This window comes from Rosa rugosa, chromosome 1 (genome assembly GCF_958449725.1).
Source record: "Rosa rugosa chromosome 1, drRosRugo1.1, whole genome shotgun sequence".
NCBI classification, from domain to species: Eukaryota; Viridiplantae; Streptophyta; class Magnoliopsida; order Rosales; family Rosaceae; genus Rosa; species Rosa rugosa.
Genome location: NC_084820.1, coordinates 33,380,354 through 33,406,488, shown reverse-complemented (window position 1 = coordinate 33,406,488; position 26,135 = coordinate 33,380,354). Strand labels below are relative to the sequence as shown.

Genomic DNA, 26,135 nt, shown 5'->3' with positions numbered 1-26,135 from the left:
GAAGAAAGCAGGTGAGGCCCACACAATCGACGGCGGAGGATTGGCCGATTTACATGCCTCGAGAAGAGTAACGAGGCCGATGATGTTGCTGTGGACTGAGCAGGGGTTGTCCATGACGTACCGGACTCCGGCCTAAGCGGCCAAGTGCATGTCTGTTTGCCTCAAAATCGTCTCGGCCGAAATGAGGGCCGAGGGACTTGCGGTTGAATCGTCCTTCTGAAATTGCGCGGGCGTGCCAACTCGCGGCCGAATGGCCAAGCGAGGTTTCTTATTTGAATGGCGCGTGGTCTGACTTCTTTCAAATGATTGTAGGCCGAGGAAGGAACCCTCTCGGTCGTTAGGTTCTTATGCCTCTTTTGCAAGGACTTCGGTTAGGCGTCAATCCTGACCGAGATCTTCTATCACGTTCACTTCTTGGGTAAACTCAAAGGTTCGGGTGACAAGCGAGAGATCTATTGGGTGAAGGTACTCTCAAATCACGGTGAAGACGAAGGTGAAGTGGACTCGTTTGTCAAAGCGTTGTGAGATGATATGTGTGTGAACAGCGAATCGCATTGATCCAATCCGGACTGGCCGAAAGAGATCAACGGACGAAAATTCTATGTTATGAAAATACTTCTAAGTGCAAAAAGTAAAGTGCGGATAAATAAAGAACAAGAAAGTAAAGTGCTTGAATGTAAAGTACTGAATTGAAGCTAAGAAACTAGAAATAAAAACAAGTTATGAAAGTTGGATTGAAGGTAAAGTACCTATGAAAAAGCAAGAGAAAAGTTTGTGAGTAAAAGTTGTATATTGATTTGTTTGTGTGGTGCCAGAACTTTTACAATGAGTTTAAAGCTCTTATATATACAGATCAAAACCTAGGCTAACTTGCTCTCTAAAACGTGGAATTCAAGTAGGATTCATCTTCCTTTTTTGGGTTGATTCGTCCATAAATATTATGATTCGGCTGATATCTGGAATCTTCAGAATTGAGATCCTTAATTGATTTGAACTCTTTCCTTGTGAGGATTCCTTCCTTGAATGGACTCCTCGGCCGATGTTTGTCAGTTGGGCTTGGCCGAGCATATCTAAGCTCTTTCTCAGCCCATTTGCGTAGTCACTCATTTGAACTTGGATTTTCCAACCATGTAACCGTGTGATCCACTTTCATCATCTTTTGGGTTGTTCGACCTAAAATCTCAAACTTCGGCCGAGTGATTGAACGATGTCTTTATCTCAGACTCAAAACTCTAATCTCGGTCAAGTGACCGAACAACGCCCAGTCATACGACTCAAAACTATAATCTCGATCAAGCGACCAAGAAACTCTGATTTCAGTCAACACCTTTATTTCGGCCGTATGACCTAAACTTTATATTTTCGGTTGACCTAATGCTTATTTGACTAATTTCCTCATCTCAGTTGAATGACCAATTAATTTCATTCTCGGCCGAATGATCGAGTGACTCCATTCTTGGGCCTTACTTAATCTCGGCTAAAATTCTCTCTCATCCAACAGCGAGAGCTTAGTAGGTCGACGCGCAAAAAATAGGTGCAAACATAGCCCCCCTAGTCTTATGAGCATTGGCTCTCAAGCCAAGTGGATATGAGACTTAAATAAAAGTAGAATACCTTAAGACAACTCGGTCATGTGACCGAGAAACTCGGCCGAGACGTCCAAGACTTGAAAACTTCGCCGAGACATCCAAGATTTGAGAAATTTGGTCTTCCGGGTTGTGGAAGACATAAAGACTCGGCCATGTTGACCCATCATCTCAAACATGATTTTTTGCAACCCACAACTTGGTTCGTAATGCTTTGTTGTTTCATCCGAAGGTCGGCCATAATGCCATGCTCAATCATTTTTTTCTTTTCGCTCGATCGAAAGCTCGGTCATGATATTATATTCAATCTCTATCCAAAGCATTATCCCATTCAAAAGGGACACCCAAATAGGAGCTCAGTCGTGCATTAACCAATACTTTGAGAACTTGAAAATTTGGCTGACACCCCTTTGGAAACTCGGCCAAGACATCTACAATTTGAAATACTCAGTCGACACTTGAAACGCTGCTGAGACTTGAAAACTCGGCCGAGTCATCTTTATTTTGGTTGTGTAACTCAATGTCTCCTTGCTCGTTGAAGCCGAATGACTAACTATCCTTATTCTCGGCCGAAACTTTACTTTGGTCTTGGTCTGGTTTTTAGCCATGTACCTTTCTTTGCATGTGCGCACACCTTCACACTTCTTTCACTTGGATGATTATGAAATTTAGACTCGATTGGCTGCTATGATTTTAGTCTTTCTCCTTATCTTGAGGCTCAGAAGGAAATTGAAGTCGATGAGAAATGAGAAGTGAGGATGATGACATCCGCAAGCACACAGATTTTGACTAGCTTTGTAAACTGAAGACTTCTTTGGTTGAGGGGAAGCATAAAGTGAATGTTCTGAAGGTGAAGATGAATGATCTTAAGGGGTGATTAGCTTAAGCTGAAGAACAAATTGAAACTAGCTCGACCTCCATCCGAAACATGACCTCGCCATGCATATTTCTATTGTGTCCTCAACCAAGTCTTGTGACAATAAGACAGACTTCTTGAAGCGGAAAGTTAATCGCGGCATGCAAGGCTTGGAAAATGATAGAGAATCCTTTGAGTTTTGATATTTTACTCGGCCGTTTGGCTCATTTGTAGTGTCTAACTATATTTATGTGTATGGTATTGGTTGACTCAGCCGTTAATTTTGTAAAGTGACCTAGCCGCTTTCTTTATACATCTCGGCCAACTATTTTATTGTCTAACTCGGCTCATTTTTGTATTTTGGCCGACCCAACTCTTGGTCACCTTGACCAACATTTCGTTTTTACCTCAGTCAACCAATCCTCTTAGTTAAAACTCGGCCGACACTTCTTGTTTACCTTGGCCGACTCAACTCTTAGTTAAAACTCGGCCAACAGTACTTCTTATTTACCTCAGCCAACTCAATTTTTGATCGCCTTGGTCGACATTTCTTTTTTACTTTGGTTTACCAAATTCTTGGTCGACTCGGTCGAGATTTCTTTTTACTTCGGTCAACAATCCAACCAAATTCTTGGTCGACTCGGCCGACTTCTAAAGCACTTTGGCCAACCCTCTTCTTATTTACTTCGGCCAACCAAAATCTTGGTCGATTCGGCCGACTTTTGAATTTCGGCCAACCAAATTTTTTCTAACTCGGCTGACACTTTCTTTCTTACCAAAGCCAACCAAGTTTTATCCAACTCAACCGACATTTCTTTTTTACTTCGACCAACCAAAATCTTGGCCGATTCGGCCGACTTTTGAATTTCGGCCAACCAAATTCTTGGTCGACTCGGCCAACTTCTAAAGTACTTCGGCCGACCCAACTTTTTCTATCTCGGCCGAACAAAATCTTGGTCAATTCGGCCGACTTTCATTTTACTTCAGCCAAACAAAATCTTGATCGATTCGGCCGACTTTTGAAACACTTTGGTCGACCCTCTTCTTATTTACCTCGGCTGACCTAACTCTTGGTTACGTTGGCCGAGATTTCATTTTACTTCGACTAACCAAATTCTTACTCGACTCGACTGACATTGCTTTTTCGCTTCGGCCAACCAAATTGTTGGTTGAATTTGGCCGACACACTTCTTATTTACCTCGGTTGACCCAACTCTTGGTCGTTTCGGCTGAGATTTCTTTTTACTTCGACCAAACAAATTCTTGGTCGAGTCAGCTGAGATTTTTTTTTTTTTTTTTTTTTTTTGTAACTTCGGCGAACCAATTTTTTCTAACTCGGCTGACACTTTCTTTCTTACTTCGGCCAACCAAGTTTTATCCAACTCAGCCGACATTTCTTTTTTACTTCGGCCAACCAAATTCTTGGTCGACTCGGCCAACCCAACTTTTTTCTATCTCGGCCGAACAAAATCTTGGTCGATTCGGCCGACTTTTGAACTTCGGCCAACCAAATTCTTGGTTGCGTCAGCTGAGGATTCTTTTTTTAACTTCAGCCAACCAACTTTTTCTAACTCGGCCGAGTTTAGTTCATTTTGGCCGACAACAAACATAGAAGTAAAATCTGGACTCCTACCAACACAACTTTTTGAAAATAAAATTTTTGCCGAAACTAAAGCAAGAAAATAAAAATGTAAAAATTCTTGTGGCCGTTATGGAGGTGGCCAACGATGCTTTATTTTGAACTCAAAAGTTCCTTTGTTTTCGGCATTTGGTTCAAGCTTTTGGAGGCCTTGAAGCATCGTACTCAAATCCCTTGTAGTATGTTCTTGATTTTCGGTCACTATGTAGGCCGATATTTCAACCTTCGAACATGTACCTGAATCACAAACTTCGGCTTTTACATCAAATTTTGATGATTGTGATTTTTCTAGGTCAGCTTTGTCTCCAACGATCATGTCAAAATGTTCGGGATCTTCAGCCAATTGGTCTTTGTGCTCAACCACATGATTGTCTACTTCTTTGAACGCACTTGAATGACCAATTTTGGGTTCAATCTTTAATTCAGCCAGCTGCAGAGCTTCTGGGCCGACTTTATCTTCTACAACCGAACTAAAAATTTCCTCGTCGTATTGGATGAATGGATGAGGTGGACGAGATATCATTGAAATCATATATGCATTTTGTCATGCTCGATATTCTTCCTCGGACTTTCTCCTTCTCTCCATGGACTCTTCCTCATACTTCCTCCAATCCTCATCCAGTTTCTCTTTACACTTTTGAAAGTATTTATCCAACTCTTCTTGGCACTTTCGAGAGTTTTCATATAAACTTTCTGTACTCTTTTTTATGGATTCAATGATTTTCCAACAATTTTGTTGGTGATTCGAAACAAATTCTGGCCGTGGGTTGACTAAATATCCGACCTTTTGATTAGTCCACGTTCCATCCACGTAACGGCCATTAAAACCATATTGAGTTGTTTGTGTTTGTAAACTCCATTTGGCATGACTATTCAAATCAACAAAACTATTGTACGTCGCATAGCTGGATCCACCATTGGCATCATATATTGAATTAGAGCCGTTTGCATTCGGCTCATAGAAACTCATTTGTGAATATGCTAATACATTAGTGTCCCACTGAACGTGCCAAAAGATGTTTGCCTCAAAATCGTCTTGGTCGAAATGAGGGCCGAGGGACTTGCAGTTGAATCGTCCTTCTGAAATTGCGCGGGCGTGCCAACTTGCGGCCGAATGGCCAAGCGAGGTTTCTTATTTGAATGGCGCGTGGTCTGACTTCTTTCAAATGATTGTAGGCCGAGGAAGGAACCCTCTCGGCCGTTAGGTTCTGATGCCTCTTTTGCAAGGAATTCGGTTAGGCGTCAATCCTGACCAAGATCTTCTATCACGTTCACTTCTTGGGTAAACTCAAAGGTTCGGGTGACAAGCGAGAGATCTAATGGGTGAAGGTACTCACAAATCACGGTGAAGACGAAGGTGAAGCGGACTCGGTTGTCAAAGCATTGTGCAATGATATGTGTGTGAATAGCGAATCGCATTGATCCAATCCGGACTGGCCGAAAGAGATCAGCGGACGAAAATTCTATGTTATGAAAATACTCCTAAGTGCGAAAAGTAAAGTGCGGATAAATAAAGAACAAGAAAGTAAAGTGCTTGAATGTAAAGTACTGAATTGAAGCTAAGAAACTAGAAATAAAAACAAGTTATGAAAGTTGGATTGAAGGTAAAGTACCTATGAAAAAGCAAGAGAAAAGTTTGTGAGTACAAGTTGTATATTGATTTGTTTGGGTGGTGCCGGACCTTTTACAATGAGTTTAAAGCTCCTATATATACAGATCAAAACCTAGGCTAACTTGCTCTCTAAGACGTGGAATTCAAGTAGGATTCATCTTCCTTTTTTGGGTTGATTCGTCCATAAATGTTATGATTCGGCTGATATCTGGAATCTTCAGAATTGAGATCCTTAATTGATTTGAACTCTTTCCTTGTGAGGATTCCTTCCTTGAATGGACTCCTCGGCCGATGTTTGTCAGTTGGGCTTGGCCGAGCATATCTAAGCTCTTTCTCAGCCCATCTGCGTAGTCACTCATTTGAACTTGGATTTTCCAACCATGTAACCGTGTGATCCACTTTCATCATCTTTTGGGTTGTTCGACCTAAAATCTCAAACTTCGGCCGAGTAATTGAACGATGTCTTTATCTCAGACTCAAAACTCTAATCTCGGTCGAGTGACCGAACAACGCCCAGTCATACGACTCAAAACTATAATCTCGATCAAGCGACCAAGAAACTCTGATTTCAGTCAACACCTTTATTTCGGCCGTATGACCTAAACTTTATATTCTCGGTCGACCTAATGCTTATTTGACTAATTTCCTCATCTCAGTTGAATGGTCAATTAATTTCATTCTCGGCCGAATGATCGAGTGACTCCATTCTTGGCCCTTACTTAATCTCGGCCAAAATTCTCTCTCATCCAACAGCGAGAGCTTGGTAGGTCGACGCGCAAAAAATAGGTGCAAACAATGTCTTCGGGCCGTCGCCAGTGAGAGCGTCGTCAACGAGAAGTGGAGGGACGGGAAGAGAGAGAGAGAGAGAGAGAGAGAGAGAGAGAGTGGCGTGGACTATAGTTCTTTAATTAGATTGGGGGCAAAATGGTCATTTGCTGATAAATTGTATATGTGGGAATAAGAATAACTTTTACTTATTTTGGTGTTTTGGGTTAAGGACCCAATTTAATATTATTAATAATTAACTGAAATAAAAAAAAATGTATAAAACTAGCATTTAAGTACTATAATAACCGATAGTTACCAAAATTTCAATCGAAAAAGTACAAAGTACGAAAATGGAAATTTAAAACCTTAATTAATTAGAAACAATTATCTCAATTTTTAATTGAACATATAGTGTTGCTGTGTTTCTATTAGATGGGCCAATAGATGAATCGTTTTGATGTTTCCGCGGGCAGGAAGGTCGGTTAGCGTGATGGATGTTTAATGATACGGCTTACGATGTGACAAGACGATCGATGAGTTGATGGAGTGGACAGAGAGAGAGTTGGATAGGACATCTGAATTGACCTCTCAATCCATCTGGTCCTTCCCCCAGCATCCTACAGACCACACATACAGATCGATTCGTACACTTTTTTGGAGTCTATTACTTGGAATTTTATTTTCTTGAGACGGTGATGAGACAGAAATTATCACTTTTTAGGTTTTACCAGAAGACGGCGAAGAACCGTACCGTATACATATACATATACAACATATTCAATTCCGGTGTACAAACGGTGCGAGTCTTTACCACTCCACTGTTTATTCTCCATGCACGCACGTGTCAGAAGCTCATGCCATCTCTCTCTCTCTCTCTTTCTCTCGAATTGAATAATGAAGCAGGTAATTACTGTTGCAGCAGCAGAAGAACCTCTGAGGGATTCAGCTGCTTCTGGCTTGTCTTGGCTTGGCACTGACTCCCACGTGCACAAGTATATATATATATATATATATATATATATATATATATATATATATGATTCTGACACGTACAGGCACACAGTGAAACACTCTCTCTCTTCCTGTATAAACCCCTAGTAGTGATTGTTATGGCACTCTTCATTAAAATGGGGTGAGAGCTAGACCGAGACAGAGAGATCATCCCATCCCATTTCAATAGCAGTGACATGTCTAATCCTGTGTTCGTTTCAAACTAGTCGATCCATCTGACCACTCTAATTCTTTTTGCATGCCTTTCCTTACTTCATCTCAGATCGATCGACTTGTCATTCATGAAATGATCCATCTCTTCGATCTTCACTCCATCACTCCTCTTTCTTGTCATCTCTGTATGTGTATGTCTCTGCCTTCTAAAGAAAAAAGTGTACGGCACTGTATTAACTGCAGTTAAGAGCTTGTGACCATTGGACAATAATATAGCTTGCTTTTCTCAGCTGCACGCCACCTGACAAATAGACACAGCCTGTTTTAGTAGTTCTGCTTTTCTCTTTTTGTTTGGTCCAACTTTTTCCATCTTTTTTCTTTTTTTCCAAATCTCCAAAAGAACCACAACGTGCATGTAAGGGCATGTTCAGCAGTACTAGTTTGGCCAGTCTCCACCTAAGATTGGTGAGGTGGTGACCATGAATTCCCAAAAACAAGCTTCCACCGGCCAACCCTTGACCGGCAAAACTCAGGCCTTTCGTGACCTAGGTCAAAAAAAAAGCCAAGTCTATTACAAAATTCTTGACCCAATCTTGCCGGTTGCCAGCTTGGCCCACTACCTATTGTGGGTGACATCAACGAGCTGGGTGAAGAGAGAGACGTGATGAAGATGGAGCGTAGAGACCAAGTGCTTGTCGCATAGCGCTAAAAAGTCAAAGTGCGCGTGTTGCAGCTCGACTTTGTCGCTTAGCGACAATGAAGGGGACGGAGGCGCCCACGTGAAAGCTAGCCGTTGGCTGGTTTCGATTTTTAAAACCAACGGTAAATTAATCTGGGCCGGTAGTTTCAATTAATATGCAGTTCTGATGGTTTGTGATTAATATGTATGTATATACATGTAACGGTAACAAAACGGTAACATAGAAATTGTAAAAAATTCTAAAATTTTTCCTATAAATACCTACAATTTATTTTACCTCTTACATCCAAAAAATTATATTTCATACAAAGTGTTTCTTCCTCCTCCTATAGCTCTCATCTTCCAAATTTCTTCCTCCTCCTATGTTCAATATGGTCAAACAAAGGGTAGATCAAAGTGTAGATAAAAATGCCGAATCCGGGACGAGATGGGCGAATGAGAAAGACATTCAATTGTGCAAGTCCTGGAAATATGTGAGCCAAATCCGGCTTTGGGTAAAGATCGAAAGAAAACCGATCTATGGAAGGGCGTGAAGCAACACTATGCCGCAAATTGGAGTGGAAAGGTTTGATCATCTTCCGCTTTGATCGAAAGGTGGAAATGTTTGAAGATAGAACTCTATGAGTGGCATTGTGCATTAAGGCAAGCTCGTAATTGGTACAAGAGCGGTTTCAATGCGGTTGATGAGGTATGAATTTGTTGATAAATAATTTAATTTCTTGATACATTATAGTTAAAATTATTACTTGATAAATAATGTAGTAATTATAATATCGTTATAATTGTACTAATTGATTTTCATTGTACTAAGGGAAGAAAAAAGAATACAATTTTCAGAGTTTTAATTGTTACGAGGTTGTGGAGGGCTTTGCACAATTTAGAGACATCCTTAGACCGGAGAAACATCAAAGGTAGGAAGTCAACAAATGCACACATAACCAGATGCTGATAATTCTCCCATCAACTTAGACATGGATGTAGATGAGGTAATTGCTGGTGAAACTGCAGATCCTGAAGTGAGGCCTCAAGGAAGGAAGGCTGCGAAAGAAGCGATTCGGAAAGGAAAGAAGGCAGCGAAGGATCAAAGTCCTTTGTCAACCACTGTCGAGAGTATAGCGAGCAACCAAAAAGAGGCAACCGCTGTCAAGAAAAAACTCGATGAGGAATTTGCTCAAAATCTCCAAGAGGAAAATCAACGAGCATGTATCTGCTTGCAAATGGATATGCGAAAAAAAGGCATTTCTAATTCAAGAGAGGGAAGAGCGAATTAAGGAGAGGGAATATCGAATTATGGAGATGGATACAAGTCAGATGACGCCAACTAAAAAGCCTTTTTGGTCAAGAAAGCAAAAGAAGATAGCAGAAAGAGAAGATGATGAAACAAACGGTGGGTCAAGTTTTCAAACACCTTATATGGGTGAATACTATCCGCAACTCAATTTTGGTGGTGCATTCCCACAACCACATTTCAGTGGTGCATTCCCACAACCTCCTTATCCCGATGGATTTCCAGCCACTTTACACCGGGGGCTTTCCTACACAAACCTCCTTTCCCCGGTGGATTCCCACAACATCCTTTTCCCAGTGGATACTATCCGCAACCACCTTACACCGATGGATATCCTACACAACCACGCTTTTCACCTTTCTCTATGGGTAATTCCCCCAACCCTCACCCTAATGATGACCCTTCAAACATAAATTGGATTCCTAGAGAGGATGAGGATCACGATGAGAATAATTAAGTGATTATGCATCTTGTGTAATTGTATTGTACTTATTGCTAGTTTTTCAATTATGTAAGCATAAATTTTATGAAATAAAAGTTGTATTTGAAAACCTCTTCTTCATCGGACTCCAATTCCTCATCGTTGTCCTTTGGTCTTTCATCCTCGACTATCATGTTGTGTAATAGAATACAAGTCAACATGATGTATCGAAGGTTTTCTCTATCCCACCCACAAGCAGCTCCTCTAATAATACTAAAGCACAACTATAAAATACCAAAATATCTTTCCACATCCTTCCTGCACCCCTCTTAAGCCTGGGAAAACTTGAGATCCTTGGGTCGTGTGGGCCTTGGAATTGATTTCACGAAAGTCGTCCAGCTAGGATAGATACCGTCAATGAGATAGTAGCCTAAATTGTGAATTCTGTTATTCACTTGAAATTGGATCTGAGGTGCTTAACCAGTAGAAAGCTCATCAAACAACGGGGACTTTGGTAGGATGTTGAAGTCGTTGCATGCCCTGAGCATTCCAAAGAAGGCGTGCCATATATATGTGTTGTACGATACGACTGCTTCGAGAATGATAGTGGGGATACTTTTTGACCATTGTATTCTCCAGCCCAACTGATTAGGCAATTCTTCCATTGCCAGTGCATGTAGTCGATGCTTCAAATCACCCCAGGAAAACCTCTTCTCTTAGCTTTGGCGAGCAGTCTTCTGAGGTCGGCCGGAGTAGGAGCCCGGAGGTATTCTGCTGAGTACAGATTAACGATTCCTCTTGTAAATTGTTGAAGAGCCACGATGGAGATAGATTTTGTCATCTGACAATACTCAGCGCAATGATCAGCCCCATCACCGTAAACAAGCATTCATAAGGAACATGTCAGTTTCTGCTCCAGAAGTAGTCTGACTTTCTTGGCAGCATCTGATTTCTGAACAAAGTACCGGTCATAACGGCAAAGGTCACCAGAGATGCGGTTGAAAACATTGTCAGTAATCCTGTAGTGTGTTCGGAATTCCTCATCATTGAAAATTGGACGTTCAACAAAGTAATCTTCCATCTTGTTTTTGCCTCTTGCTTCCCTAAATTGCTCCTCGTTCGATTCAAGACCCGGTTGAGAACCCCGTCGTCGTGTTTGATTAGCAGATTCAGCTTCAGCGTTCAGCGACTGCTGCGATCACAATGGCATTAGTCGCACACATCTCTTGATAATCTTCATCTCGAGACTGTCGACTCTTAGCCCACAACCTCTTCATTGAAATAAGGGAAGATGAGGAAATGTGTTAATTCTAGAGATATGAAAAAGGAGGAGATTTGTGCGAAGATCAAATTGTGTGTGAATGGAGTGCTGCCTCTTTCTCTATTTATTGACATTTTTCACATCAAACGTGATCAGTTGATAAGGACATGTGTCGACATCTAGTTCGAAGTAATGTGATCCAAAATCTTAGATAAGATTACGTTGACAATGACCGTTAGATTGAATAATATGCAAATGATCTAGTTCGTTCAAAGTTTTCAGTGGTTGTTTCAATATTTTCAAAAAAAATTGTCGGTGGTTGTTTCATTCATTTCAAGAAAAATTGTCAATAAATATAGGTGGCTCATAATTTGTCCACTGAAAATATCAGAAAAATAGTAAATTGCAGTTTTAAGGCCCAAAACGATCCCGAAAGCCCTAAAAAGCCCACACGTTGTGGCAAAGCGACGAGTTCTATTCCTAACGTCATTCCCTTTCCGAAAAGCTATAACAATGACAATTCTGACACTGAATGCCAAATTTGCAGCAAACCGAATTTTCCCTTGACACAATCAAGCTACTCTTCGATCCTTTTTGCCATCCATTCTACATCAATTATCCATAAATGTCCATTAATATCATCTATTTATATCAAATATATTTCAATTTTACAATAAATAAATTAATATAAAATTCAATAAACAGTAACTGGCCAGTCAAGAAACAGAATGGGTGGAAACACATGTCCAGTGGCAGTGAATAGTGTCTTAACCCAATGATCCTAACCTATTGACCCAAGGGGTGAACTTGCTCTAAGTGATATAACATATTAGACTACTTTATTTACTTAATAGTAAGGATTTTTTCTTTTAATCATCAGAAAATGTTTTTTTTTTTTTTTTGTTGAAATCTTAGTAGTAAGGTCTTATACCCAATGAGAAAGCAGATGCCGCGCTAAATGTTTTGCTTATAAAATTAGTAAGACAAGTAACGAGTGTTTACCCTAATACAATACCCTCATGACACAAAGTTTATACATAACCTAAATAGAAAAAAAAAATTAGTGTCTACTACACAAAGTATTATTCAAATTTATTTATATTACCTGCATATTATCTGCCAGTAATATTTTTTTTTAAGAAAAAGAAAATTACAACACAGAGTCTCTTTTGTTGGGAATAACATTGATTTAGAATTATGTTGAAAGTTATGGTGAAATAATGGTGAGAATTATGATGAGAATAATGGTGAGAGTTAGTGACTTCATAGGTTATGAGAGTTAGTGACTTCATAGGTTATGAGAGTTAGGAAAGTTTAAGGTTATTGTAACGGTCTAATACTTATGTTTGTTGTAATTGTCATACTTATGGCATTGTCTAGTGTAGACCTATATAAGTAGGCTAGTCCAGTTGATTAATGTGTGTATAGAAGTATTTTGTAGAAGTATCGTAAGAGTGAGTTCCTTTATTAGGTATTTTGAGAGTCTCATATCTCTTTCTAGGAGCTCTGTACATGCCCTTGGGTTGTACATCTCTAATATTATGTGTCATTCATGCACATATCTCCCTACCCAAAATTAGTTTTCAATATTTATGCTTCCACTGTTATCCAACATCTTACGCAACACGAGCCAAAATTATCAAACAAAAAGCAGAAGAAACTTCAGAAGGAATGGATCCACACTTCTCCGACTCTTGACTATGACCAAGAGAGGCAAAGGTATCTACAACAAAATTAGTGTCTCTCAATACATGATGGATTTGGACTGAATAAAAGGATTGCACCAACTGATGAATTTCTCTAATTATCATTTGAGCTCTCCATGAAATATCACATCTTCCTTTGACACAATTAATTAACTGCTTGGAATCCCATTCGACCATTATTTTAGAAAAAAAACTACTCTTCTTGCTTGCTTCAGACCTTGAATTAAAGCAAGACCCTCTACTTGAAGCACATGTGAGTGACTAATTAGCACCAGCAATGGTGAGCAGTTTCATTTTCATCTTGAATAATTAAACCAGCTGTTGCTTCAAACTGACGCCGAACAGAGCCATCAAAATTTAACTCCACATAATTTTTAGGAGAAGGCTTCCATTTGTTGATCTAGTGAGACATAGTTCTTAAAGAATTTGAGGAGTTATGATTCCAGATATGAGCAGCAAACTTTGACAGAATGGGGCCGGACTTGCTTTTCAAGATCTATTGATTTTTAGAATTCCAAATCTGCTAACAAAGTAAGAGAAATTTTCGGAGAGCAATCTTCAAATCTTCTCCAATAATCTGCCAAGCAGTGAAACTGGATAGCCAATCTAGAAATGATTGATTGGTATTAGTTGGTGCTCGGCAAGAAGACACAGTTCCAGACAAAATGTTAGCCAATCTAGCTTTGCTGCTGCGAGATAAGGATGAAGATTGTAACCGTTTTATAAAGAACCTCTTCTTTTGTATTAGTTAATGAGAACGGTGATCCCAATGATGTGAAACTGTGTGTTAATTAGCCAAACTCAACTTGCATGCCTGATCCGATCACCCCGCTGCTCCATGGACCCTCGTAAGCCACCCTTCCCCTTATATTGAACAACCACATACATTTCACTAGAATAACATCATTTTGTTTCTGTACTTTACAGACCTAAAGACCTTTCTCCTTCTCTGCCACCCCTTCCCACAAGAACATGCTGATTAGTTCTTGCAACAAGAAATTATTGCTGTGCAGATATATTTTCCGGGAAATTGGGACTTAATACTTCAAAAATATTAAAAATAAATGAACTCCTATTATAGATATTTGTAACAATGTGAAACATACAAGTCATTACAGGGGAAAGGGAATGCCTTTGGGTTACACTACACAGAACACGGACATGAAGCAGGGAATAAACCACTCTACGACCACATTCATCTAAACTATCGGGACCATAAGCTCACTTCATAGACAGAACATGTATCAAGGTACATTAAATTGTACAGCTGTTACTAGGCTTTAAGCATCCCTTCCACCCAAAACAAAATGAAATTTACATCTTCAGGAAAATATATTGGCAAAGCTGTCTGCTGGTACATTTCAGACAATTGCCCAAAACTTCTTCCTACAAATTAACACGGTTTCTTTGTTCTTCTTTATATTGTCCAGCAAATGCAATTCAACCTCCCACAAAAATTTTGGAGCAAGATCCTGGATCGTTGATGTAATAGCTTCCTCATCTCTAATGATAATAAATCCCTGCACATCAACACAATACCATTGTAAATCATATGCAACTTGGAACAGAAACAAGTTGCACGAGATATATTTTAGCAGTCCAATAAATAAAAGGAGTTACTCTTAAATAGATTAAAGTAATCCACGAATAGGTTACAGCACCAAGTGGTAAACCATTTTAACAGATAACAGTGCTGGAAGAGAAACATTAGTATGAAAAATGCCGTGTGAAGAGACGGTTTCATTCAACTATAAATGAAACCCTTGTCAACTTGAAATATGAAGAAACACGTTTGATTGTAAGGGTTCAAGAAGTAGCTAAACTAAAACAGCATCTATGTGATGCAGAATGGCCATAGTGTGATATTTTATAGACTCAAATTCTGTCTTGTAAGTTATTTATGTTTGCATTTGTTTATCTTTCGGTTTTCTATGATAGGGTTTATTTGTATTTTATCAACAGGGTCCTAGAATCATGTCAGTTAAGGTTCTGCAGCTTATGTTGAATGGACTTGATGAACAAAAAAACAGTTATCGTTGACTCTTAGTTACACTCATCCTTTTTTTATTTATTCTCTCTAAACCCCAGTTTCCCTTGTCTTCTAAAGCCCTAGATTCTACACTCTGTCAATCCGCTTGGTGCTACATCAATACGGAAGAATACTTAAAAGGGCAATGAAAATAACAGTAGTACATTCAAGAACAAATATTCATAAGAAACACTTCCTGTATTTTGATCCAGTAAGCAAAATGATAAAGAAATAATTGATGATGATTACATAAAATTAAATTTGAGTGTGAAAAATGAAATGGAAAAGACTACAGAGAGCTCGAGAGAGACCCAACACATCCTCATAAAGCAAATGAAAATGTTAAGATGGATGATAGGAATGTACAAGACTTTCAAAATTTAAACTCTATGCATTGAGCATGGAGAATAATACCTATTAATGTTAGAATAAGAGAAACCAAGACCAGTTGGTATGAAAAGTACATCATAAAACTGCTAAAAATACTGATAACAAAAGATCCATAGTAAAGTATAATTTAACAATTACTAGGCCAATCAAGAATAGTATCGGGTGTAATAACAAAAAAGCAAAGAAAGTGAATTAAAAACATAAGATGAGAATGTATGTCCAACTTCATAGTCCATGGGACAAAGGAAAGGAAAAGGATGGTGAATAATGATTCAACTTCGAATAAACAAGTATACAAAAGGTAACTAATTAATTTGCCAACCTTACCATGACTAGAGAGAATGTTTTCCCCTATCTTTTAACATATACCATAAATTGATGTTTTTGATACCCCAACACGAACAATAAATAACATTAATTAAAATTATTACCTGCGGTCTTATCATCCTGTCCATTTCCAAAAGGATATCCTCCAACAAACAGCCTTCTCCACATTCCTTATAATGAGAAAAGAGGTGGTTGGCATGCAATAGATCATATGTGCGTGGATAAGTAGAAAATGGTTCACACCTGACATTAGATAGGGAGATGATGTCAAATATCAACTTTGGGGATTCTGTTTTTTTTTTTTTTTATATTTTATTTACTTTTTATTTATTTATGTAATATTATTAGTATTATTAATTTTTTTTTTTTTTGTGGTTTCTTTGTAATTCGAACCAACAATTTAAGTCTAAACTCTATATTTAGCCACATTCTTTTATATGACATTTAGATTCTAGCATCGAGATGTCAGAGACAAAAAAAAACATACCAATCATGGAAAGCACCAATCAGACCACGGTCATAAATGGCAGACAACGTATTCTTCATGGTCGCAGGAACTATATTCATCACCCACATGGGTGATGAATCTAAGGCCACAGCAAATCCACCACAAAAAGCATTCATGTCCATGACATTTCGGATTTCTGTTTTGTTCACATTCAGCAGCCGCCAGTAATGCTGAACTTGATCTTGCCAAAAGACAGTCTCTGAAGTAAATTCCTCTTGACTAATACCTATTATGAACACATTAATGAGGAAGTTGTTCAGACTGAACAATATTTATTTTTCAAATTCATAAATAAACAGAGAAAATAAAACCATCTCCTGTATTACAAGCTCTCCAGCCCTTATATTATTTTAACAATGATCAAACAAACCTGCTCAGAATTTGATTTATTTTATTTTATTTTATTTTTTTGAAAGGGAATTTAGTTTATTTATGGACATGAGGTTTTCAGAGCAGGATCGAGTGAATAGAACTTGCAGGCTAAACGGTATAGCTCTATAATTTTACTTTGCAAGTTCAATCTTTTTCATCAATTCCTCTATAACCTTCACTGCGATGCATTTCACTTTTTCAGAAAGAAAACTTGACAGAATAAAGGAACAAAAAAAGTATATTTTTCATCCACAGTCAAGTACTATTCGTCTAAAGATCAACAATCTAGATACAGCTAAATATAGCTAAGCAGAAGCCAATTTTAGGTATTTATATGACTAAGATTGACCTGGGCATGGATATAACTCTTAATGTTTGTATTAACCTTATATAACGAGGGAATATGCATCATCAAAACCAAAACTTGTCATTCCTAATTGTAATTTGGTATTATATACATGAGTTGCCTCATGTACAACTTGGAAAGTACAAAAAACAGTAGACAAGAAAATTAAAATAGAAGGGAAAAGAAGAAGCAGCAAACCAATTCTTTCAAGACTCTCCGAGTATATTGAAAGACGCTCTGGTCTAGAAGGGAGTTTTGGAGCATCTGTTTGCATGCCCCTTACTTGTATACAATTTCCCAGTTTTGTATTCCAGGATGACTTCAAATTATCAGCAGCATCACATATATCTATAAGTTTCTGTTCAGAAATGCGCTGAAGGCATGACGGATCTTCTTGCTTCATCCAAATAGCAGTCTGAACTCTTTTAGCAATGAGTTTCCAACACATTGCTGAAGTCAGATTAACTAACTTCTCCCAAATTATTGGAAAGTCTTTATCCTTTCTATATGCAGGTGGAGCTGAATAGACAAAGTACCCATTAGAACGCAGAAGGCGATTCACTTCTTTTAGAAGAATACCATCTGCACAAAAAGATATAAGAAAAGGAACACAGCATGAGAGGACTCATAAAGAAATATAGTAAAATAGTAATAAGATGAAACACACTGCAATGTTTTAAAACAGTAATGGACTAATGGTAAAAGTATCCTCACCAAATATAATATTCCATAGTAATACCTCATATCCCAGCACAAAAATATCATCGTTTATTCTGTTTATAGCATACCAGGCAAATAAGTCCTGATATATTGCTACAACTAATATGAATAAAGCGAGTTACATTTATCAAACTTGAATATAAGAATTCGGGATGGAAATCTGTAAATACTGATTTTAAGATCTTTCATTGTTATGATATCAACACATACCATCTCATGGAAAAGTTGAAGGCTTAAGTTATTTTTACATTTAGTCTTCTTTTTCTTTTTCTTTTTTCAAATATGTTTCTATACGGATACCATGTAGGTCACCAATACATATGAAGTATATAACAGAAAGTTACCATTTTCATGCCAATCAACACGACACCTAGAACAATGAACCATCTCAAAAGAGCTAGTAGGATATGGCAATTGCTTTGTTGCTATTGCAGAGATCATTGCACCAATGCCTCGCTCCAGCGAAAATTGAATTTGATTCTCATGGCCATCCTTGGGAGCAAAGGACATGGTCTGTATACCCAAGGGAAGAAGGAAAGCAGAAAAGCTGGAAACCCCACAACCAACATCCAAAACTTGAACGACCCCTGCAGTATGTAGATCACCTGTATCATTGGTTATCATATTTCCCAATCTGCAAACCCCAGAAAAATTTATTAAAGCAACTGAAATCAACATCCAGACGTTAAAACTTCACAATATGATGCATCAGATCTTCAAGTAATGCCGCCCCAAAATTTGAGTAAGGTTATTTGAGCAAGGTGATTGTCAACTTATCATTATTCCTTAGGTTCTGAAATGACATCAACTTAAGCACATATAATTATATACCTAAATGTCATAAGTACTAAAACCAACAGTGCAGGATGTAAAAGATATCAAAAAGAGAATAAGTTAAGAAAACAAATTGATTGCAGATACCTCTGAATGTACTCAGGTGCACCATGTTTAAAATGGGTACCACCACCGGGGAACCACCAGAGTTGATCCTTCTCATGCACCCAATTCTGTCCTCCTTTGACTTCAGCAAGATGTGTATGATTCACATTGCTTCGCCACACATAATCCCTGCTGGTTGGCCATCTTATTGGTATCTTATAATCTTTGGGTGGTGGAACCAAGCAAAACAAGCGGTTCTCTAGTGGCGGACAGTGTCTCTCTAGTTCTTCTCTTCTACTAGTGTCCAAATTTGGGAGCAAAGTTTGTATGTATGAAACATTATGGCAAGGGATATATTCATTGAATGTCAATGGACAAACATCCACACCAGTCTCTGGTATCACAAGTGATGTTCTTCTATAAGTTAATTCAACTTTATTTGCAAACGTGGAAGTACCTGCAGCACCATCAATCACAATTTAGACTACCTGCCCTCCATTGATTTTACATCACAGTATAAATTTTCTAAAATTAGAGTGGGAGCCCTAACCAAAATCCAGTCTATCTTTCACTTGCAAATTATGACCACCCAATAGTTCATTAAAAAAAAAAAAAAAAGGTAAAAAATGGAAAAAAAAAGCCATAATCAAAGTGCGAAGCAATGGGATCTTGCTTCCACTTGATTTAACATTCTATGCTCCCAAGATAAAAGGAAAAATGAATCAGGTTTGTTCAACAAAGTATACCCAGAAATCCCTTACATTCTTGGTCCAAGTTAACAATCTTTGAAAAACAATGCATGCATAATGAATGTGTGAAGAAACAAAGCTCAGGGAGAGCATACCAGAATATGAATAATTGTAGGAGCTAAGCTGAGAGACGTAGTTGGGAGCAGTTTGGCGAAAGAGAGTTCCAGCATAGAAGGACCCAACCATCAATAGCAGAGCCACCAGTATCATCTGCCATGACTGCGATTTCAAAGCTGAACCTCCTCCCATTTCCTCGATTACTCAAATGGGTTGGTTGGTTTACCAACGAATCTAATGGCATTTGGGGGAGAGTGATCCTCAACAGGAAAACGCCGGTGGGTGTGGGCATGTTAAACCGAAAAACCAAACCCGAACGGAAGCGGGTCGAAAATAGATGGGACAGGCCTGCATCGATTTTAAAAAATACTGTTTGGGCCTGGCCCATATATCAAACCGAACAAACAAGACGGGCTGCGGTTATGGTTTCAAAACTGCTTGGGTCCAATTAATTGATCACCATGAAACCCTCAATTGTCTCAATCTCTCTCACTCTCTCATCTTCAATTGGACAATTTGACGTAATTGATCACAACACCATCATTATGGAACCTTAAATCCCTAATGACCATATCGTTGACTAGAGAGAGAGATCGATTTCTCTGATTCTCTCACTTTCTCAATCTTTAAACTTCAATCAATCGAAGAATTTGAAGCAATTGATCACCACGTACACCATCACCATCCAACGAGAATTCTCTAATCCCCATCACCAAGACAACAATTCTCTTTAGATTTGATGGCTAGACCATAGAAGGTAGTAGCTCGATCTCGACCAAGTGCATCTAGTCTTGAGAATTCTTTAACAATAACCTTACCATCTATGTCAACCTCAAGAAAATGAAGCTCCCACATCTTCAAGTCAGCCTCAAAAAAATCAAGCTCCTACATCTGTAACTAGGACTCCGTCTGCTCATGCATCTTCAAGTTGTAAACGTAGTATTGTTTGGGATCATCTTAAGGAGTATAAGAAAATTGATAGGTAAGGATGTTGATGGAAATGAAATAGAAGTTGTTAGGAAAATGGTTTATTGCATTTACTTCTCTAGGTGAAATAAAAGAGATTTTGTAGTTGATAGTTCAAAGAATTGGACGTTTGGTATGATTAGGCATATCAACCAGAATTGTAGATATCATACACCTAAGTGGATAAATCTCAGAAAAAAATTTATTGGTGATAAGTCTAAGGAAATAAGATGACAACAGACCCTTATAACTAAGATGGTTATCTAGAACCTTGTGTAGAGATGATTGTGATATATGATCTGTCGTTTAGTTTTGTCGAAAAGAAAGTGCACCACTACAATTCTGACCACCAATTTACTAGCAACCCCACTTTTGTTCGTGGCTTTTCCATGGCTTTTCCTCAATACCCACGAATGACCATTGCTTTAGGCAATAGCAACGTTACAGCCACGTTCAGCAGGGTCAGTGCACTGTAGAGGACTTGCTTTGGCCCAAAATAGACACACTTACCTCATATGTGACTTATTGTCAGCTCTGACTTGGTGGGTCCCAAATAATAATATTATACTAGTAGTACACGGTTGTGTTCTGTTGGTCTCTTTATTAACAAAAATATTTTTAAAAAAAATATTTGCTGAAAAATGAATTAAAAGATATTAAAATATGAGTGCGGCTATTGCCACCCTATCATTTTCTTTATTCACCCTACAAATATTTGAATTATTGAAATACTATATTACCCAAATGCAAAATGACTAATAAGTACACTAATTTTCTAAAATTTAAATCTTTAAGGAAAACTAAAGAGGCCGTGACCACTTATCCAAATTTGGGCCAATATACTCCCACTTACTCCCATTTACCCAATTTAATATTTGATGACAGTTTTGTCCTTAACTCAATTAATTAATTACATGTGCATCTCCTTGTCTCTCTCCACTCTCCCCGATCTGCTCTTTCTCTCTCTTCCCCCATTCTTCGACCTCTCTCTCTCTCTCTCTCTCTCTCTCAAACCCATGGTTCTCCGAAAAGAGCCCATCATCATCTTCATAACCAGAGCATCAGCACTCCGGCTCGGCGTTGGTAGTCCGACCCTCCTCCCCTCGCTTCCCTCCCAACGGCACCCCTACCTCAGATGCCCAGCGCCACATCGGGATCGCACCAGATCTGAGCAACAGGAGTCGCGGAGCTGGTTGCTGAGCCGGCCTCACACTCCGGTGGGTGCCCAGAACACTTTTTTTTTTTTTTTTTTTGGCATACTGTGAGCTCCGAGAATGGGGAAGGAAAAAAAAGTGAACGTGTACAATTTAACATATAAATTGATCAATTGTGTGTATTCATTTTGGTTTTGGGTGTTTATGCAATTCACGTGAGGCCAATAATGTGATTATTACAGGGTAATAATACGATTATTGGGGGCAATAATATAATTATTAGTAGGCAATAATATGATTATTGGGATGCAATAAAAAGAGTATTAGGAGGCAATAATATGATTATTGTGGGGGGGGGGGGGGCAATAATATGGTTACTGAGTATTATTGGGGGGCAATAAATTCAGATGCCGGAATCCGGTCACCGATCGCCGAAGTCCGGTCATCGGTCGCCGAAGTCCGGTCATCGATCGCCGGATTTCAGTCACCGGTCGTCGGAATTCGGTCACCGAAGGCCACGGCCAGCCACTGGTGACCGGAGTCCAGCAAGGTCTCCGATGACTTCTCTCTCTAAGTGAGAAAGAAGGAGAGGGCAAAAAAGTCTCAAAAATAAATAAAAAAGAATAAAAAAAAGATTAATTGGGTATTAGGGAAATGATCTCTTAAAGTGTTTTGGTAAGTGGGCAATCTCTTAGAGTGTTTGGGCAAGTAATGAACTCCAAAATTGGGTAAATGATCATTTCCCCAAAACTAAATACATAACTAATTAAATACAAAACTACTTAATTTCTCTTCTAATAACATTAATCTTCATCTTCTCCATCCAAATTTCAATTTATTACAATTTTCTTTTTTATCTTTTTGTTGCGTCCTCATCGTTAATTCGTTTTTCAATTCACAAAACCATTAGTGTTAACTTCATCAAAATCTTTATAATACCTTTATAAACACTGAAAGTAAAAAATTTAAAACACGAAAAAAAATCAATCTTTTTTTCGTTGCTCATAGTAGCACTTACTTTTTTTTTTAATATGGATTAAAATAAACAAACATTGAAACTGAATGGAAAAAATAAAAAAATGGAAGTAAATCAAATTATGATTTTATTAGGAAACTTTAATATATTTTAGGACGTATTTTTAATTGATATAAATTAAATGAGAAATTTTCGTTAAACAAAATTTCTTTTTTAATTTGATATGTCATATGATGGAGGATATTCCCGAAAAGAAAAATGGGTTGGATAAGTAAATCTAATAATTGAAATTAAAATGTAGGGTGTAATGAGCAAGTAGGGTGAACAAAGAAAATTATAGGGTGGTGTTAATGCTCAAAGTCTGGCGGTAGCCAAACCTCCGTTTAACGCGGGTCCGGCGGGCGGACCGTTACTCTGTATACTTGGTAATTCCTGCTAGCTGCCAAGTGAAAGACAGGGCGTCAGAGGGAGACCGCGTTGGGCGGTCTTCACTTCTCCGATGCCTAAGTCAGTTGATATATAGGCAGCACAGTAATAAATGAGAGTTAATGCGTAATAATGAAGAGAGAAGAGAGGACCTTTTATAGGTGAGGAGAGGTCTGATCTTCTCTTTGTTTTCGATGTGGGACTGATATGCTTCAGTTCCCAGTTTCAGTAGCTTCTGATGCCGTCTTGGCGGAGTGCGTGGCGGCGCGTCAGCGGCGATCCTGGGGAACTCTTGTACTCAGGCCGTGGCCCGCCTGGCTGCCTATCTGTTGGTTACTCCTTTGAAGGTAGTTGGCATCTCTGGCGGTACGATGAATGTGTCTGATTATAGCTAATTATGCTTTGCAACGTACATGTAGGTACAGGTGGCAATAATCTCACCCTTAAAATATTCCCACAATTCCTTTTATTAATGAATACAACAACAATTTCTTGGAATACATTCCTATACTATCAAGAATAAACCAGCAAATTTATACTCCTCTAAATACCAAGTTCTACTATATAGCTTCCGACTTCAATTTCTACAGAAGCTCCAACACCAACGGTACTTCATAAAATCTTGTATATGCAGTATGATCCAAACAAAAGTTGTTAGTAAATGTGAAATGAAAATCACAAATGAAAAGGTGTGAGATGATCCAATTGCATCACATGATAGCTTAGCACAACATTGCCTACGATGGTAGTATGACATAAACAACCATTATAAGACGCATTGACAAATAGGAAGTTTACCTTCTTTGGTGACCAACATATTCTTGTCTCTTTTTGTTCTTCATTTCCTGAAGTTCATTATGAGGATGTTCCAATTTACCAGATCAGCATCCACTTGAAAATTAACCTCAAGTTAAAAACTAAGCACATTGTGAAACCTTAACTTGCACAATCTTATGATAATCACGAAAACATTAAACTTGGTACGGATAGAACATAACAATATGGCTAAAAAATCATTCTTGATTTCTCTTATATAAAAAGGTTAACAGTATGCATATAACATTAGCTACAGAAAAAGGTTGCTAATTGTATGCACGCAGGAGAAGATATGAGACATACCAGCAAGCTAGGGGCATATTGACATGCTGGACTTGTGTTACGAATACAGCTTTACAATTTACAATTGTTGGTGTATGAAGTTTTTCTCTCTTGTGTACAATTCAGAACCATCGACCTACACCACACCAGCAGTCTTAACATAGGAAAATATTATGGAACTCAAAATTAGCAAAATAAGAGACCATGTGATAATAATAAAGATAAATAATACACAAAACTAAGATAGGGTGCAGCAATGTACTATGGACTTTGGCTAGATTGCGCAAGAGGAGGACTATGACATTGTTGGGGACATCATTGAGTATGAAAGTGTATGCAAATTTATGTATGATATGCCCTACTCCCAAGTATAGGAGGTCAAGTTTTAGTAAAGGGGAAAAGTAAGAGTATCGTACCCAAGGGATTGAGTAACTCTACCCTAACTAGATCACCGTGAAAAGAAAACCTAGAAAACACATGTGAGTCTATCTTTTTACAAATTAATAGTCTCGGCCCTTTGGAAGCCAAAACTATCAATAATGATATTTACAATGGTAAAGTGGTGAATTGGCTTGGTTGATTTTAATTTCTATAAAGTAAAATAAGTTGCACAAAAATAAACTAAGCTAATAAAAACAAAATAAAATAGAGACTTTGATCAATGAGATAAATAAGAGGTTTTTGCACCTAGCCTCCCTCATGCATATAATGTAACCCATTTTCAAATAACAACATGCTTTGATAAATTCCCCCTCAGTTTTCGCTAGAGAAACCGAGATACCAACTAATCATGTAACCTAACCATGTCGCTAGAGCAAAGCTAGATCACAAAACCTTAGTCCCATTTACATTCGCTAAAACCTAAAAGGGCTTTGATGTCGTAAAGCCTAAGGCCTCTCGACTCTTAAACCCATGGCACCAAGCATTAATTTTAAGGTAAGGACCCAAGCAATCTAGTTCTTCCCGTAAGAATAAGCTAGACCACCACCCTATTAGCTACACATACTTCTCGGTTACAAAAGATTGTCAAGGTTAAGTTTCCGATTTCATTAATTCCTACAATATGCTTCTAGGTGACAAATCCAAAAACACATGTAAGAAAACATTAAAGTAAAGTAGCTAAAGGATTCAAAACATGCATATTCATCAAAAACATGGCATCACACTATTTTATACATGAGTTTGGCCCTAGCCCCAAATTTATTCTACTCACAACTCATAGCTACATAAACTTGTAAAGCATCAAGTAAAGAGACAAAAGAGTAGAGAAAGGAAGGAATACCCACGGGTTTGATTCCAAAAAGAACCAAACCGTACCTCTAAGAATACTTTCTACCCTCCAAGATGCAAAACAAAGTGAGAAATGCTTCCTAGTATGGTATCTTTGGTTTCTAATAAGAGAAAAGAACCAAAAACACCATACAATTCCACAAAATCTCTTAAAACTAGGATGAACAAGGCTTGAATATATGAAACTAGAGTTGTGATTGATCAAAAGTGTATAGATACTTCGGTTTTGGTAAGGAAAAACCAAGAACCCAAGAAGCTATACACCTATCTCTACACAAAGCTAAGAAACTATGAACTAAAGCTAAGAAACTAAGAGAAATGTGTGAAGAGAAGATAAAAAAACGTCCAAATGAAGGGAGGGTGCTTTTATAGGCCAAAAGTGATGAATGGAGGGTGGAGATCAAAGGAAAATGAAGGGCTAGATGTGATTGATAAATGTGTAAGCACAAAATGTGGATCTAGTCTTTAACTCCACATACAAATGACCTAGAAAGCCCATAGATATTTTGGTATAGAAGAAAAAGTAAGGTTAGAAGGGTCATGTGTAAGGGAACAAGGTAATAAATGGGAGACAAAGGTGTAAGGTGTAAGAATGAGACCATTTGTCATCATTCAAATTTTGAATTTCAAAATAACCTAGACCTAAAGTCTTCCCACCTAAAGTCTCTAACCCTAATCAGCTCTTCCATGTCCTCCGCACATGTTCTCGACCGGCCAACTAGGCCAGAAATGTCTGGAATCCGGCGTTCACCACCGTTGACCCATTTTTTGTCCGTTTGCGCACTTTCTTCTCCTATTTTTCTTCAATTGAATCTCCACTGAGACTTCGGAATTGGCCTCCGACCTC

At 38.3% G+C, this 26,135-nt stretch overlaps 1 protein-coding gene across 1 annotated transcript; it reads right to left on the bottom strand.

Moving 5' to 3' along the window:
• Window positions 1-14,055: 14,055 nt before the first annotated feature.
• Window positions 14,056-19,657, bottom strand: LOC133724709 (probable methyltransferase PMT7). The gene is made up of 7 exons (XM_062151533.1): window positions 19,417-19,657; window positions 18,615-19,029; window positions 18,038-18,327; window positions 17,172-17,555; window positions 16,235-16,481; window positions 15,852-15,990; window positions 14,056-14,521 (listed from the first exon to the last, which is right to left on the bottom strand). The coding sequence occupies exons 1-7, from the start codon at window positions 19,568-19,570 to the stop codon at window positions 14,363-14,365; spliced, it is 1,788 nt and encodes a 595-aa protein (XP_062007517.1). The 5' UTR covers window positions 19,571-19,657; the 3' UTR covers window positions 14,056-14,362.
• Between the last annotated feature and the right edge of the window lie 6,478 nt (window positions 19,658-26,135).

Excerpts from the sequence above, each read along its gene's own strand:
- LOC133724709 (XM_062151533.1), bottom strand. The coding sequence starts at position 19,570 with ATGGGAGGAGGTTCAGCTTTGAAATCGCAGTCATGGCAGATGATACTG. Across the intron at positions 19,030-19,416 it reads CTACAATTATTCATATTCTG|GTACTTCCACGTTTGCAAAT; the intron begins GTATGCTCTCCC and ends ATGGTGCTGCAG. Across the intron at positions 17,556-18,037 it reads TGTTGATTGGCATGAAAATG|ATGGTATTCTTCTAAAAGAA; the intron begins GTAACTTTCTGT and ends CTTTTTGTGCAG.